Here is a 15,489-nt window from a genome sequence, read left to right on the forward strand (position 1 = left end):
TATTTCATCACTCCCTACAACTAATGAGCTTTACTACAGCATGTGGTTTATTGTACGAGTGTGCAATCTTGTGGAATGTATACGCCAAAATGAGTTTTGGCGTGCGTATGGTATGCGGTTTTTCGAGTGCATATGATACGCATTTTATGGCGTATTATAAGTACGAACCCCCCACCCCACCACCCTAAACCTACCCAAGAGCGTGTCATGCCCGCCATAAAGTGCGTATCATATAGGCCTACAGGCGAAAAACTGCGTAGCATTTGCACGCCAAAACTCATTTTGGCGTATCCGTTCCACGAGATTTCACACTCGTACTATTGATACGCGTTACCATGAGATCGTGTTAGGTTTATCCACCGGTCTTCTGCTTTACTGAATATGCAGAGTTGACTCAATGTTTATCTCCAAGCAAATAAATTCACAAATGTAACATTTGAGCATGTTTTGCAAAGGTCATTATCATTATCATCTGAGAAGGTCAATTAGTGTCTTATGAAAGGACTAAAACTGACTGTGATACAGTATACAGACATAACAGGGGCGTTTTTAGGATTTTCATTTTAGGGGGGTTATTAGCCCCCATTGAGGGTAGCCTATGGAAAAAAAATATCACACTTTAGTTTGGGGTCCAAATTGTGCTATTAACTAGCTACTAACATGCATACCCATAGAATATTGGCTGTACATGTGCATTTCAAGATGTTCTGAAGGCAGTAGAATATTTGTCTTTCTTATCGCCACATCTCTCTTTTTCTCTGTTTTTTATCTTGCCCTGTTTCTTCCCCTCATAACGCTGAGCTTTGACTGATATAGACTAGTTTTTCCATTTTCGTTAGTGAAGAAAGTAAAAATATGGTTTACATATTAACATACTGATATTTATATGTTTTATGAATAATTTTTTTAGACATGTTAATTTAGGTACTGTTTATTAAAGTTTAGGTTTATTGAATTAATTCACTATATAAACACCTTCATTGCTAATATGCCCAATACTGAAAAAAACTGAGATTTTTTATTTATTTAGGCAACTGAAGGTTACAAATGGAATTATATTAATTTACAATACAAAACACATTCATTATCAATATGCCTAATCTGATGAAAATGGCTTTGTTAATATTTCTTGTTCGTTAATTAGGCCTAGGCTACATTATGAATCATATAGGCATATTTTCAAATCAAAATGACGAAATTAGACAAATGATTATTAATTTGCCTGAATTTTTTGTCTATTGTTTAACATTTCTAACTTAAAGCAGCAGCTGTCAAACATAAATGTTTATTTCAACTGCTTACATTTCTCTCACTTTACGTTGTCGAGTTGCACTGCTAAAATTCGCGCTCAAGGCCTCAGCAGTTTCTGTCTGAACATAAAGCCCGCCTACTCTGATTTGATTGGTTTTCTCAAATATTTTGGCATTGACGAGCGGTGACAGACCAATGAGGCTCAGATTTACACACACACACACACACACACACACACACACACACACACACACACACACACAGACAGTCACACACCTCTGCTTCTGACGTGCGCTGTGCTCGGCGCCGCTCCGGCAGCGAATTGATGAACTCAACACAGACCAGTTTCATGTTTTAAAGGTTAATCGCATATTTTTTAGGGGGGCTGGAGCATAAGTTTAGGGCCTAGCGACGCCCATGAGACACAATATAATGGTTGCTGTGGTCTAAATCCTTATTCACATGAAAACAGACATGAGTTATGTATAACAGTATGTTTATTTTATGTCTAGTCTACAATAGCAGAATGACAGGACATGTATTCAGCATTTTGAATGTAGTAATTAATCTCAAAACGTTTCATTTAAAAGAGAGCAAAAAGTTTTTACAAAAATCTGAAACTGAAATAACATGATAAAAAGACAAAAAAATATATATATATTTAATATGATCTCTTTGAATTGCACAAACAACTGCTATTAATTCAAGTGCCAAGAAATAAATTACTAAAATAATTTTTAAAATGAGAGAAAAAAAAACATAGAAACATACTTTTCCCCATAATCAATAGCTACAAAATACCTACTGGAGCTGCGACGGATGCTTTAAAAAGATCACTTTAAGCTTTTCTATGCCTATGTGAACATGTCTAAATATGGTATTATACACAATACTGCTTTTCCTCTACATTTGATACACTGTAGCATAAAGACACATGTATTTCTGCTAATATTAAATAATTGATCACCGGTTTATTTTTAGCATGCATTGCAACATTCATCTTGTTACCTCATGCATGTTACCTTATCAGCAGTTATGCATGCAGTTCATTTATATGTTGTGCTGATTTGTCCTCACTTAACCGATTACAGACAATGAGGACTGTTCATCTTTGAGTAAACAGAGTAGACAGTAAAGTACCCTCTTCCTTCATTTAAGAGAGAGGGAAAACAGACAAAGAAGAAGACAAATAGAAGTATTGGACATAGGAATGACGGACATTATAGGTATAATCCTAGAGTAGTTCAACTCTCTCTTGCTGAGTCTGGACAAACTGCATTGACTGTGTCTTAAGAAAAAGGAAACCTGAGAAACCAGTCGGAAATCCTGATTATCTCTAAATACAACCCAGAGAATATAATATAGAGGATCTATAGCACCTGCAATCGTTTACTGGCAGTGGTGTGATGGTAACGGAACTGTGAAGGCTTTCCATAAAATACCTGATTGTTTCTGCATGTTGATGGAATGAATTCTCTATAGTTCTACTTCTGTTAAAAACATGAAAAACAGCTACAATTATGCATAATTAACACTTGCTGTCTTTTATAGCTGCTTGGTTTAATGAATGTACTTAGCAAAAGACTCAGAAAAGATATCTAAGAGATCTAGGAGGAAAAGACAGAAGAAAAGAGAGTTTCTAGCTTGAGGTCAGTGGTGAAGGAAAAGATACCATACTTTCCCTGTCTTTTTAGTTAGCGGTGTTTAATTCATATTTATCGTGGAAGCTGTTGTCATCTTCAAGGTTCTTCTCAGGTTCAGGATGGTGCAGCTCAATCATTAGGAAGTAGATCACTGCTCCAACCACACCTCCCACCAACGGCCCGACCACTGGAACCCACCACCAGCCATTTCCAGCACTGAACACACACACACACGCGCACGGCACAGGTGAGAATAAAGTCAAGTGCAAAATCTGAATGTAAGAATTTTTTAAAGAGAAATATTATTTCGAATTTTACATTCAACATACTATAGTCACAATCCTCAGGATTTTAATTAGTCAGCCACAACAGTCAAATGTCTGAGACACACACTACATTTTCAAAAGTTTGGGGTCTGTATTTTTAAGGCATCGAGGCTGCATTTATTTGACCAAAATATTACAATTTAATATAAAATACATTTATTTTTAACATATTTTAAAATGTTATTTATTCCTCAGATGCAAAGCTGAATTTTCAGCATCATTACTCAAATGATCCTTCCGAAATCATTCTAATGCTGATTTGATCCTCAAAAAAAACCATTACTTATTATTATTAATGTTGCGACAACGCTCTGCTGCGTACTATTTTTGTAGAAACCATGATACATTTTTTAGGTTTCTTTGATGAATAGAATGTTCAAAAGAAAAGCATCGATTTGAAATAGAAATATTTCATAACATTATAAATGTCTTTACTTATGATCAACTTTATGCATTCTTGCTGAATTAAAGTATTCAATTATATAACTTGCTGACCTCAAACTTTTGAACAGTAGTGTAAGTAACCAAATATTGCACATTGTCCAAATACTTTTTGTGACCACTGTATATAAATTATATGTGAATTTATATAGGTGTCATTTTAGATATTGATCATTCAATGACTTATTTTTTTATATATATTAATTATTTATGTATATATTAATTGGATAACATTAATGGTGCAAATGCATTTCTCGAACTTCAGTTTTGATTCTATATCAGTTGTAAATTGCAGTTAAGGTTAAAGGTTGAAGTAGACTGGACACGCATGATTGATCAGGAATGTGCCTGTGCATTACTGGTGTATCGTGGGATTGAAGTGTTGTTCTGTTGTCAGACTGATGGATGATGTCAACACAGAGTTGGTGTCTAGTCTTGCTGCGCAGACACTAATGCATTCAATGTAATCTGTGCTTAGTGTGTCACTCCAGTGCTCCCTGTCTGCGGCCCTCTTTCCCTCCCTCAATCCCTTGATCCTTTTATAGGCTACTGAGAAAACAAGTGCTCTGTGTCCTTCAACCTGCTCTACAAACAGGTTGGCAGAGGTAACTGTAAACAAACGCATTGCCACTCCATACAGACACTTTGCTTCACTGAATTTATGCAATGCTCCTATACACTATAGTGTTTATAATGTATATGCTTGCTTGTTGCAATTATGACACCAGAGCAATTTGCACTCAGGTGACCCATAATCTGTCTTCGAGTTGGAAGACAAATTAAGCAAACAGATCAAGCACTTCCTCACGTAGTCAACTGATATGTGATTAGCTCTTTTGGACGTCACACTGTGTTTGTAGTTGTAAAATATTTGACAGCTGAATGACCAATCAGTAGGTTTCAAGAGATTTGCGTGAATGAATTTTTTTTATTTGTGATTGTAAACACAGCAGTATTTATCCACCTCTATTGCATATGTTAGATCATTATTTTATACAACACTCCATCCTTCTTTACTCACTTTTCTGGTTTTGAACTGTGCATTAAATCAGACAATCTTTCTCTGACAATGAACTACATAACTGTGATCGCTAAAAGCAGAGTTAAAGTAAAAGCCGATGACTTATTTCCCTTTAATATGAAAAGTTAGAGGAATAAAATACATCCTGTCTTTGGTTGTGCCACTCTGAATATTTATGCAAGGAGACTGCCCCACGTACATTTTTAAAATTGCTTCAATATGCAGGAGATACACAAGTGCATTGAAAAATTCATTTGCTCTGTCAGACGAATGGTGATAGGCCTTTGCACTTAAAGTCTATTCTGAGTTTCTAAAGATGCGTTGATGTGAAGTGTGTGTCTGTTTTTCACTTGCTGGTTGAATTCTATATCAAAGGGTAACAATTGTGTTAAAGTACACACTCACCCATAGACAAACTTCCCTGTTACTGTTATAAGCAATAATATGTGAGCCGCACTGGCTCACAAGTCTCAATGAGTTGTTGTTTTCCATGATACCACACAGCAAAATCTCCAGTGTTGAAATCCTGATTAAGGAATAGTTATTCTACTTATTTTAGTTTATAAAGTTTAAAATATGGATATATTTCTTACACAAACACATCGCATTGCTTTAGATTTATATCATTTATTGCTGAATGATATAAATAGGGCTCGATTTCTCACATCGTTTTGTGTCTTAAGATATCAATGTCGTCATGAGCCACAGGGCTCTTTGTGCATGTTGTCTAAGCAGGTTTTTTTTTTTTTTTTTTTTTGCTCACATAGAATTGTTACCCATTCACATGATTATATGACCTACACACAACAACGGTTGGAGTTAAAAATCTTAATTTGTGTTCTACTGCAGAAACAAAGACACTACATGTTGGATGCCCTGGGGGTAAGCAGATAAACATCACATTTTCATTTTTTGGTGACCGATCCCTTTAAATGTATTTGTTGTTTCTATTTGTGTTTTTAGGAGTGTTTCTATAATGCACACTTAGGGAGTTAAAATGTACTCTGTGAGTAATGTACATTTTTCACACTTTAAAACGTGTGATTTTTAACTCCTAAATAAAGGCAGTCATGTATACATTTCATGAGTGTTAATTTTGACTCAAATTGAGTTATATGTACACTGGCTTTTTTGCTATCCACAAATGAACAGACAGTCTATAATATTAAGACCTAAAATCTAAAATAATTTCGAATAATGGACCTAAATTGATCTAAAATATCCCACATCAAATGGTTTTCCCTAATAGTTAAACAAGGGTTCACATAAGATATAACAGATAATGTTTGCGTGATTATTCGCCAGGACAGATATGTTAAAATACTAAAATTCTGTGTATAATATATGTAAATCGGGATTGAGGCGTCTTTGTGTGCTTTGGAGCTGTCAGTCAGTGCAAGTGAGATCGTTCTCAGGGACAAAGGAAAGGTACTCCTCTCTATAAACATACAAATAAAGATATGTAGATGTTTCATTGCATTGGGATCGCTAGACGAGGGCTTAATTAACTATTTTTTGTTAAAACCCTCAAAATTGACCGAAATCATTCTGAATAATTTTGCCAGCATGGGTCACATACATATAAGGGAAGAAGTAGAAAATCCAACCAACAATAATAAAAAGAGTATGTTGATGCAGCAAAGGTTTTCTGTACCTGAACACATCAAAGCCCCATCCTGCTATAGCAGTAAAAAGACGTGGTCCCAAGTCTCTGGCAGGGTTGATCGGATAGCCACAGTTCAGCCCCATGGACACTCCGATAGCCAAGATGCTCAGACCAATAACCACAGGCTCCATCCCTTTAGGTGCCCCGATGTTCTTCTTATCTACTATGGCTAAGATACAGAGGACCAGGGCACCTGTACCGATCACCTGTGTAAATAGAGACCAATGATCAGCAAAACATCTCTTATGGAAGCTTGTTTTGTCTCAAAGAAGAAAAAAAAGTCATTGTGCGCTCATTTTTAAATCTCATTGTGAGATTTAGGCCCGGTTTCACAGACAGGACTTAGAGTAAGCCAGCCTAAGTTCAATTAGGACATTTAAGTAGCTATTATAAACTTGCCTTAGAAAAAAAACTTTACTGGTGTGCATCTTAAAACAAAACAATAGCACTAGCTTAAAGGGTTACTTCAGTGATTAGCATATGGCTTTGTATCAGTAGAAACCCTGGAGTATATTCAAATTATTGTGCTTTCCCCCCTCATATCTCCCTGAGACAAGAGATTAATGCATTTTATTTCTGGAAAAATTCCTCCTATGATGCAAATTGACGATTTTTGCATCATAGGAGGAATGTTTGGCCAAAGGCTATAAGACTACAGCCAGCAGAGGGAGCCATTTCCGCACGTTTTGAATCCGCGCATGGGGGATGGGAGATAACACTCAGCTTGCAGGGAGAGCTCAGCTGGCAGCTACAGGCACTCATTTAAACTGAGATATTGTGTGCAATGTAAGTCTTTTAACTTCTCAAATTAATTTCTATGAAAGTTAAGCTTGTAAAGGCATGAACTGAAATGCGCCAGACTGAACTCGCGTTGTGAATGTATGCCGCGAGTGTAGTCACGATTACCTCAGCTCTCATCACTCGTGCAGTTAGTGCTCAGTGCTCAGTGCTGTGATACTCGCGAGGTGACTCACTCATTATATTGAACAGACACGTTCAGTTTTTTATTGTAGTGTCTTCTCTAACTCAGTCACTGTAATCAAGTTGGTGGCGTTGGCAATGGCACAGGGCAGCGAAGCATTCTGGGAATTGTAGTCTTTCATCCCCATGGGACAAAAATACATTTTCTGTCTTTTCTCAGTCTAGAAGACACCAAATTCAAAAATAATTTCACATTTCTACTACATTGATGACCCAGTTTAAATACAGATTCATCTTCCCAGCGCTGAAGTTCCCCTTTAATTCAGAGCAAGTTGCTTTCATTTGACACAGCTCAGACATGCGCTGTAAAAAAAAGTGTGATTTCTCCACCAGTGATTCCTATACTTATGTTTTATTTAACTTCAAGAAACAATAGTCTATCATTCAAACCACAAGCTTTAACACCATCCCACTGTTTATTAACCATTGAGATCATGTTTATAATAATGAATTACTGTGTTTCACTCACCTGATCAATAAATCCATTTAACAATGAGAGTCCTTCATGTGGATATGATGCAAAGATACCTGCTGTGGCATTTTTACCAGTTACAAGCAGATGTCCATCAGTGAAATTTGCTAAGGCACCTATGGACAAAGGAACATTTTTTTATGTGTTTTATGATGTTGCTGCAAAGGACATAGTAGTTATATTTCAACATCCAACACTTTTTCAACTAGAAATGTTTAGAAATGAATTAACAGGAAGTAATTTGATGACTGTTCAGAGTAATTTTACTCTGGAAGTGTTAAATCTAATGTCTAAACGAAATCTATCAAAGGTCAGAACAAGCCAGATATTTTGAGTTGTGTGTTTAATATAAGTATGTATGTGCGATACACTTTGGCAGACTGCCATAGAAGAGGAGTCCATAACAGAAGATATAACATAGAAGTGCCCTGAAAACTTACCATAGTACAGACAGTAGACAGCACAAGAGCCGGCAAAGGCACCAAGAAATTGAGCTGCCACATAGACTGGAAATTTCTTTATTGGGAGTTTCCCCACGACAACCATAGCCAGAGAGACAGCAGGATTCAAATGTCCACCTGCAATGAGATGCAATAATTGAGAGACTGCAAACCTTTGATGACAGCTAAGTGTTTGTAAAGGTTTAAGTGGTCCACTATTGCATGGTAATTTTGTATTGATTGAGGTTTGTATAAAAGCATGCTGAGGTTTTTTATGGTATAGATTATCATCTATTACAATAAAAGATATACACGGCATCATCCATTGCAAACTCACAGTTATACGATTTCTCTCACTGCTATATATGTATATATTCTCACTTCACCCCCGTTAATCCAGAGAGTTCCTCATAAACACTGTCTACAAAAACTAGTTGAGGAAGTCAATGGGAATTGGGTCTGACATAATCTGACTGAGTCTTCTGACATCACAGCAGGGCTTAGAAGTAACTCTGCTTGGACATAAGAGCGCTCAGGCCTGCAGAACTGTCTCTGACCCCACCGTACACACACTGCTTCAGCACTAATGCCAACAAAACACAATCGAAAACAATGGCCTTTCCTGACCCACGTAAACCTGAACTGATGTCTCAATGCTGAAAAAATGTAAAAATTCAGTAAATAATCCCCTTGTCTGGTTTGTTAATTTTTCTTGATTTCTAGTTTTGAATCATTGTAATAATCATTAAGCAGGAATCCAGTCTTGTTGTTTGGGTCTTTTGAACTTCATCACATTGAAGAGAGAAGAATCTAAAATTCAACACTACATATTACACATATTACACATATTAGACAAATATTTTTTTCAATTATGTACTTCATGTCAGTTAAAGGCTTAATAATTATGGGCAAATGCTCACACCTGACTTCAACCTGGTACATTTGCTCCAGAAAAGCTCATTAGTTCAATACTGAATTCATCATCACAGCATGTAAGATTATCACATTCACAGTCATGTGGGCTGCTGGGCAAACCAACTTATTCATGCACAAATGCACACTTTTCACTGTACAACTCAGCCTATATTTAACACTGCATGCATATAGATTTATATATGGTTCTGCCTGTATGCAGTGAGAGGAGAGAACCGCTGGCAGCAAATGATGAGGAACAGATCTGAAGCTCATGACTTGTCACCCCGATTATTCAGTTGCATGCATCACCAAAATAACATTTACACAATTGTGAACTTTAGGTCTAGAAGCTGCTACTGATGAATAGATCAAAGAGACTATTGTTGCTGTTGTTAATAATTTAAAAAAAAAATTATACAAAAATTCTGTTTGCAACTTTCCTTTTTCCTTCTGTGTTTAATTGCAATAAAAACGATATTTCTTTAATAAAATGCAAACATGAATAAAAGGACAATGAATAGCAATAACTACTATTATTATGATGATGAAATAAAATATTATTAAATGTTTATCAAAAATTCTAACATGAATAGAAGGGAAATGTATTAATTATCCAATGCTTTTTTTGTTGAAATAATCGGGTTTTTTTCACTACGTAACTAATACTATTAGTACATTTTTTGGTGAACGATTGTTGAAGAATGCAAGTAGCTAGTCAAGTTTGTTTCCCAAAATTGTATTGTTGCAAATATGTAATTAAACCACATTGGTTAAAGGGTTAGTTCACCCAAAAAATGAAAATTCTGACATTAAATACTTACCCTCATGTCGCTTGACACCCGTAAGACCTTTGTTCATCTTATGAACACAAATGAAGATGAAATCCGATGGCTCAAAAAGACCTCCATTGGCAGCAATGACATATCCTCTCTCAAGACCAATAAAAGGCACTAAAGACATTGTTAAAAAGTCCTTCTCACTACAGTGGCTCTACGCTCACTTTATGAAGCGATGAGAATTAGTTTTTGTGTGCAAAAAACCCCCTAAATAACGACTTTATTCAACTTTATTCTTGTCTTCCATCCAGGCATCTGACAACTAATATAGCACCACGAAGCATGCGCCAGAATATGACGTAGAGCAATCGGAAGCCAGGAACTTTGTTTTCAAGCAGAGGAAGACATATCTAAGCTGCTGAATTCTACATTGATTGTGCTTTAGGTCTTGGCGTAGTAGTGCTCAAAATGGCAAGTGGTAAAATGTGCATCTCCTGGATTCCTGCCGGCTCTACGTCATATACTCATATTTTACGTCAAAAAATATCCTTGTTGCTTCATAATATTATTGTACAACCACTGGAGTTAGATGGACTTTTTAACGACGTCTTCAGTACCTTTTATGAGTCTTGAGAGACTAAATGCTAAACGTGTCCTCACATCTAAGTTGTTGATTACTGTGACCCTAATCATAATCAGAACATAGTGCAAAGCATCCTGTAAACATTTAAAGCTAAGATTCAGGAGGTTTTGGGCCAGAGAGATCTCCTCAAGCCCTTAAACTTGGAGAGAGTGTAGTGGTTGCATTTCAAGATCTCGTTTCATCGCTATTCTGAAGTAATTCAATTCACACCTTCGTTGTTAATAGAGAGAGAGGCGAACAGACGCAGGTATGAATCTCATCTCTCTTTTTCATATATCCACCCCCCCTCTGTCTTTTGATGATTATTGAAAATAAATGCTACAAATCATTCATTCAAATTAATACACATTTGTGCACTACTTCTATGTGTCCAAAGTTCAAAGATCTAACGAGCCACAACTGATGAAAATAAACGTAGATTTGACCCTTCCGGTCAAATATTGTGCAGCAAACATCAATAACAGCTTTAAGTTGGTAAATGGCCATGGTATAAACAGGATAATCCACGTCTAGCTGTGCATTAAATGATTGATGATCTTTGGAGCATATGATACATACAATATGTGGAAGAACAACACATGCAGATGACTTGCTTTCTGGCAAGTCTAGATTTTGATCTACTACTCATTCGTAAATGAGATTATCTGGAGTCTATTCACCTGAGAGCAGTGAGGTTAGTCTAAGTGGATCTGTGTGCAGTCAATTATTGCTAATAATGTTTTGCCACATTGTCCTCGCACTCTTATTATTATTATTTTTGTCCTGTTATTGCTTCTCATACAGGAAATAACAAAAGAAATTACTGGAATCATCTGCGTTATTTTACCACAGTATAATAAAAGCTTCACCTCACCATAATCCTTGAGGAATTCACTTAATGAATACATTTCCAGTCTGGTATATCAAACCCGACACACGTCTCCTCTTGACTCTAACAAGTTTTAAGAGCATGTAACTGACCTATCGCTTCCTTCTCTTCCCGGTTCATCACTACAGTATATTTTTAGGGAAAACATTTTTCCCCTTTAAAATGTCAAAGAAATGCCTCAAATACAATAAGCACAATTTCCTCCGCTATTATTTTGTTCATTAATCCTAAAATTATGGAAGCACAAGTCTGTTATGCACTGAAGCAAATCCACCCTTTACACTCTCTCTCTTTGGGGTCAAAGGTCAAGATGGAATACTCAGCATGGGGCATATTTGATCCAGCTGTCTAAGGCTTATTACTGCATGAAAGACTTTTTCTGCCTCACTAGCCTTTTTACTTTTTTGACCAGATTTTTTGTTTTAATCATTTTATAGTTAAGCCATTTATTTGTTGTCGGTTATGGATATTGTTGCATATGGCGAAAAGGTGAGTAGATTGCATGTTTTGAAGAGCATGATCAAAGATCACAAACTACTGTGAAAAACAGCCATGATGGGTAGTTAAATATGACCTTTGAAATGAAAAGATGCATTGAACTCTGCTGTCCCAAGCTAATGCATTTTCTCAATGAAATGAACATGCATTTTGGAAAAATTGCAACAAATTGCAAAGTTCCATTAAATTTGTGTATTATATGTTATAGCAGACTATAGGTACCTGACTGTAAGGTGAATTGAAGTTTAGGCAGTATCTGTGTATGTTAGACAGCTCTACTCTCGCCAGTGTGTCCAGTTACCTGACACGCCACCTGCCATGTAAACGGCCAGTGTCACCCCTAGAGTAAAGCCAAGGTGGATGGTGAGAAGTTCTCCATGTGTGCCACTGCTAAGGACCTTTTGGGCCACTGAACCACAACCGAACAGCTGTAAACAGGAAATGGGCAGAGAGAAGACAATTTAGGAAGACAATTAGTGGAAAAAGCTAGTGCCATGCAGATAGGAAAAGCACTCTTGTTGTGGAGCACTTATTCAAAACTAATTAGTATGGCAGCTTGTTCCAAACCTCAGTCCATTATGGTCAGGGCGGCACCCCAAAGCAACTAAATCTGTCATGTTCAATCAAAATCTTTTCACTTAATTAACAGCAGTAGAAAACACTGTAGAATAAGTCTATTTCACGTTTTAATATCTCAATTAAAAGTATAATTAATAAATAATAAAAGTCAAAGAAGATTACTCATCAAAATATCAGGTCATAATTTTGTTGGTAAATGTTTTCTTTAAAGTTATACTGTGCTAGATTAGTCTATATGGGATAAGTTGTCAAACCATACATGACAAACAGAAAAAACACTTATAAAACAATCCACTTCACTAAATTGCAAAATGCATAAGTGGTACTACAAACAAACATGACAACTTGTGACAGCATCTGACTTTATGAAAAATACATTTGTCCTGAGAATATAACTATTTTACAGCAAACTTATATACATGACCACTGTATAACTGGACTGTTTAAAGCAAAAGCTTGTAGTTAATGATATGGCTAGTTTAAGTTGTGAAGGTCTGTATTTTATAAAGACCTTCACATCTTAAACCATAGCCATAACAAGAAGATAATATGCTTTACATCAACAAAGGGAGTTATTTATTGCAGTGCATTTAGTTTCAAATATTAGGCTATGTTAACACAGCTAATATTAATTTGTGGTTCATAAGATGTTAAGTGCTTCTTCAAATTGAAAGAATATCAACTCCAACTATACGACAAGAAAAAAGAAGAGTTATTTATTATTGAACCAAATAATTGGCACTCGAAATATTTATCATAACTCTAATTCATAATTCATAATTTACTTTAATGAAACTATGCTGTTAATCTCATTTGAATTAGTTCTGAAGTCCTGACAGGCAAAACACTTACTATTAATACGAATGTCCCCAGTAATTCTGCCAGAAACTCTCGTATGATGTCCCGCCTCAACATGCATTTCCCCCTCAAATTTCTCATGTTTTCGAAATCCATGGTTCCCCCGACAGCTGAGATGTGATGTTCGTACAGACAGTTGAAGAGCGGATCTCGCTGGAGTTTAAGTGTCTTAGGCTTTAACCTTCCCCGCCCCTCCTGCTACTTAGAGATGTCATTAAACACACTGACATGACAGGTTGGTGGTTCCTCTTTGCTCTCACTCTTTCCATCGTCTTCAGGCTGAGACAAACACGAGTCCGATCAACTAGAAAATATCATTAGGCTACGTTGTTTCTTTGTTAAACTATCGTTTGCCAACATTTAACGAAGCAGAAAGCGACGTTACAACGAGTTCTGTGAGACATCAATAGACTGACTTTCAATTAATCACATTTTCCATAATTTATTAATATAGGCTAACATTTTATTATATGGTAGCAAAAAGTTGTAGTTGACCGAATAGCCATATAGGCTATACACTAGCTTCATTTCAATTGAATAAAGCACAAGAATACAACACGTGTAATTATATATTTAGTAGATTAATATAAATTAAAAACATGTATGGTTGGGATAAAAAAGAAAAGAAAAAAGGATTAGGGTTGGTTGAGGGTTAGCTTCAAGTAGGCTAATAATTTACTTTGCCTACATGTAACAAAGTGTTACCCAAGAATACAATACAGTAGGCTACTATAGTTACAAAATACATACAATGTAGCTAGAAATATAATGATACGTGATGCTGATCTTTTTTTCCAGGTCTATCATTTTATCACTTGATCTATATATATATATATATATATATATATATATATATATATATATATATATATATATATATATATATATATATATATATATATATATATATCAAAATCAAGATGGATTTAATTTTCTAATCCCCATCATTGACCTAAAGCACTATAGCCTATAGGCATAATTACACATGCACGAAAAAACAACTATGTATTGTTTAATTTAGTCTATAAATATAATCTTAAATCAATGTTTTGCATAGCTTACTTGCTATTCATTTGTATTTCTTATTTTTATGTGATTTCTTCTCATTGACACGTTACAGCGCAGCTTCAACATGTAATGCGTATATTTGTCCACCGGGTGGAGCTATTTTACAAAGTAAAAACAAAGAGGAGCAGAGTTTGGCATTGGCAGTGGCGTCCCATGACTGGATAGAAGAAGCGATAGGATGGTATAGCGGTATGTTTTTGTTTGCATTAATCACTGTCACTTGTTCTGGGGTGTCGTCTTTGATGTGAGGCAGACACTGTCAGTGCTGTGAAATGAGGGGGATGTGCTGATGGAGAAAAAGCACCCCAGTGGGTTCTAACAAATTATAACACCCCGTCCCCTTTATCATCATGAACATCTGAAATGTCACACACGAAAACTATCACGCAGACTGGCCTTTTTATTTTTCTATACTATAGCCTATATTTATATAGGCTTAGTCTACATTGGCCTACGTTTAGGCTGTGTGGGCATATGCAAGTGTAGACTATATAACACGTTGACCTATTGTTTTTTTGATTGCAAGTCTTGCCATCATACAGAGATTGAAGCCCTGAAATGTTTTCCAGTCAATAAAGTTCGAACTTTTCTTAATATTCCTTGCTAGTTATTTACTTCAACTAACTAGGCCTAACTAACTAACTAACTAACTAACTAACTAACTAACTAACTAACTAACTAACTAACTAACTAACTAACTATTAGGAATATTGAGAAAAGGTGGTTAGCAGGACACGGTGAGAGCAAATACATTTTTATAACAGGACGGAGAGGTAAATTAGTTGGCTATATAAGGTTTTATAACAATTAGACTGTTATGTAGGATTTGAATTTTTGATTGTTCCAACTAAGGCTAGGCTTAGGCTATATGAAAGCTCCACAACATCCAAGATTTCTGCGGTTAGCCCACCATGGAAGTGTGAAAGCGATTATTTGTGTAATCTATCTGCGACATAATGGTAGATGTTTTTGCCGCGATCCGGTGTTTTCAAGAGCTTCCTTATCCACCAGTTACACAGTGGAAGTGTGAATGTCTGTGTTGG

At 36.0% G+C, this 15,489-nt stretch overlaps 1 protein-coding gene across 1 annotated transcript; it reads right to left on the bottom strand.

Moving 5' to 3' along the window:
* Window positions 1–1,730: 1,730 nt before the first annotated feature.
* On the bottom strand, window positions 1,731–13,606 carry aqp9b (aquaporin 9b). Its single transcript, XM_067441860.1, has 6 exons — window positions 13,373–13,606; window positions 12,243–12,369; window positions 8,242–8,379; window positions 7,799–7,917; window positions 6,337–6,554; window positions 1,731–3,110 (listed from the first exon to the last, which is right to left on the bottom strand). Exons 1-6 carry the CDS (start codon window positions 13,472–13,474, stop codon window positions 2,942–2,944), a joined length of 873 nt encoding a protein of 290 aa, XP_067297961.1. The 5' UTR covers window positions 13,475–13,606; the 3' UTR covers window positions 1,731–2,941.
* Window positions 13,607–15,489: the final 1,883 nt, after the last annotated feature.

The sequence above is a fragment of the Pseudorasbora parva genome, chromosome 1 (genome assembly GCF_024679245.1).
Source record: "Pseudorasbora parva isolate DD20220531a chromosome 1, ASM2467924v1, whole genome shotgun sequence".
Lineage (NCBI taxonomy): Eukaryota > Metazoa > Chordata > Actinopteri > Cypriniformes > Gobionidae > Pseudorasbora > Pseudorasbora parva.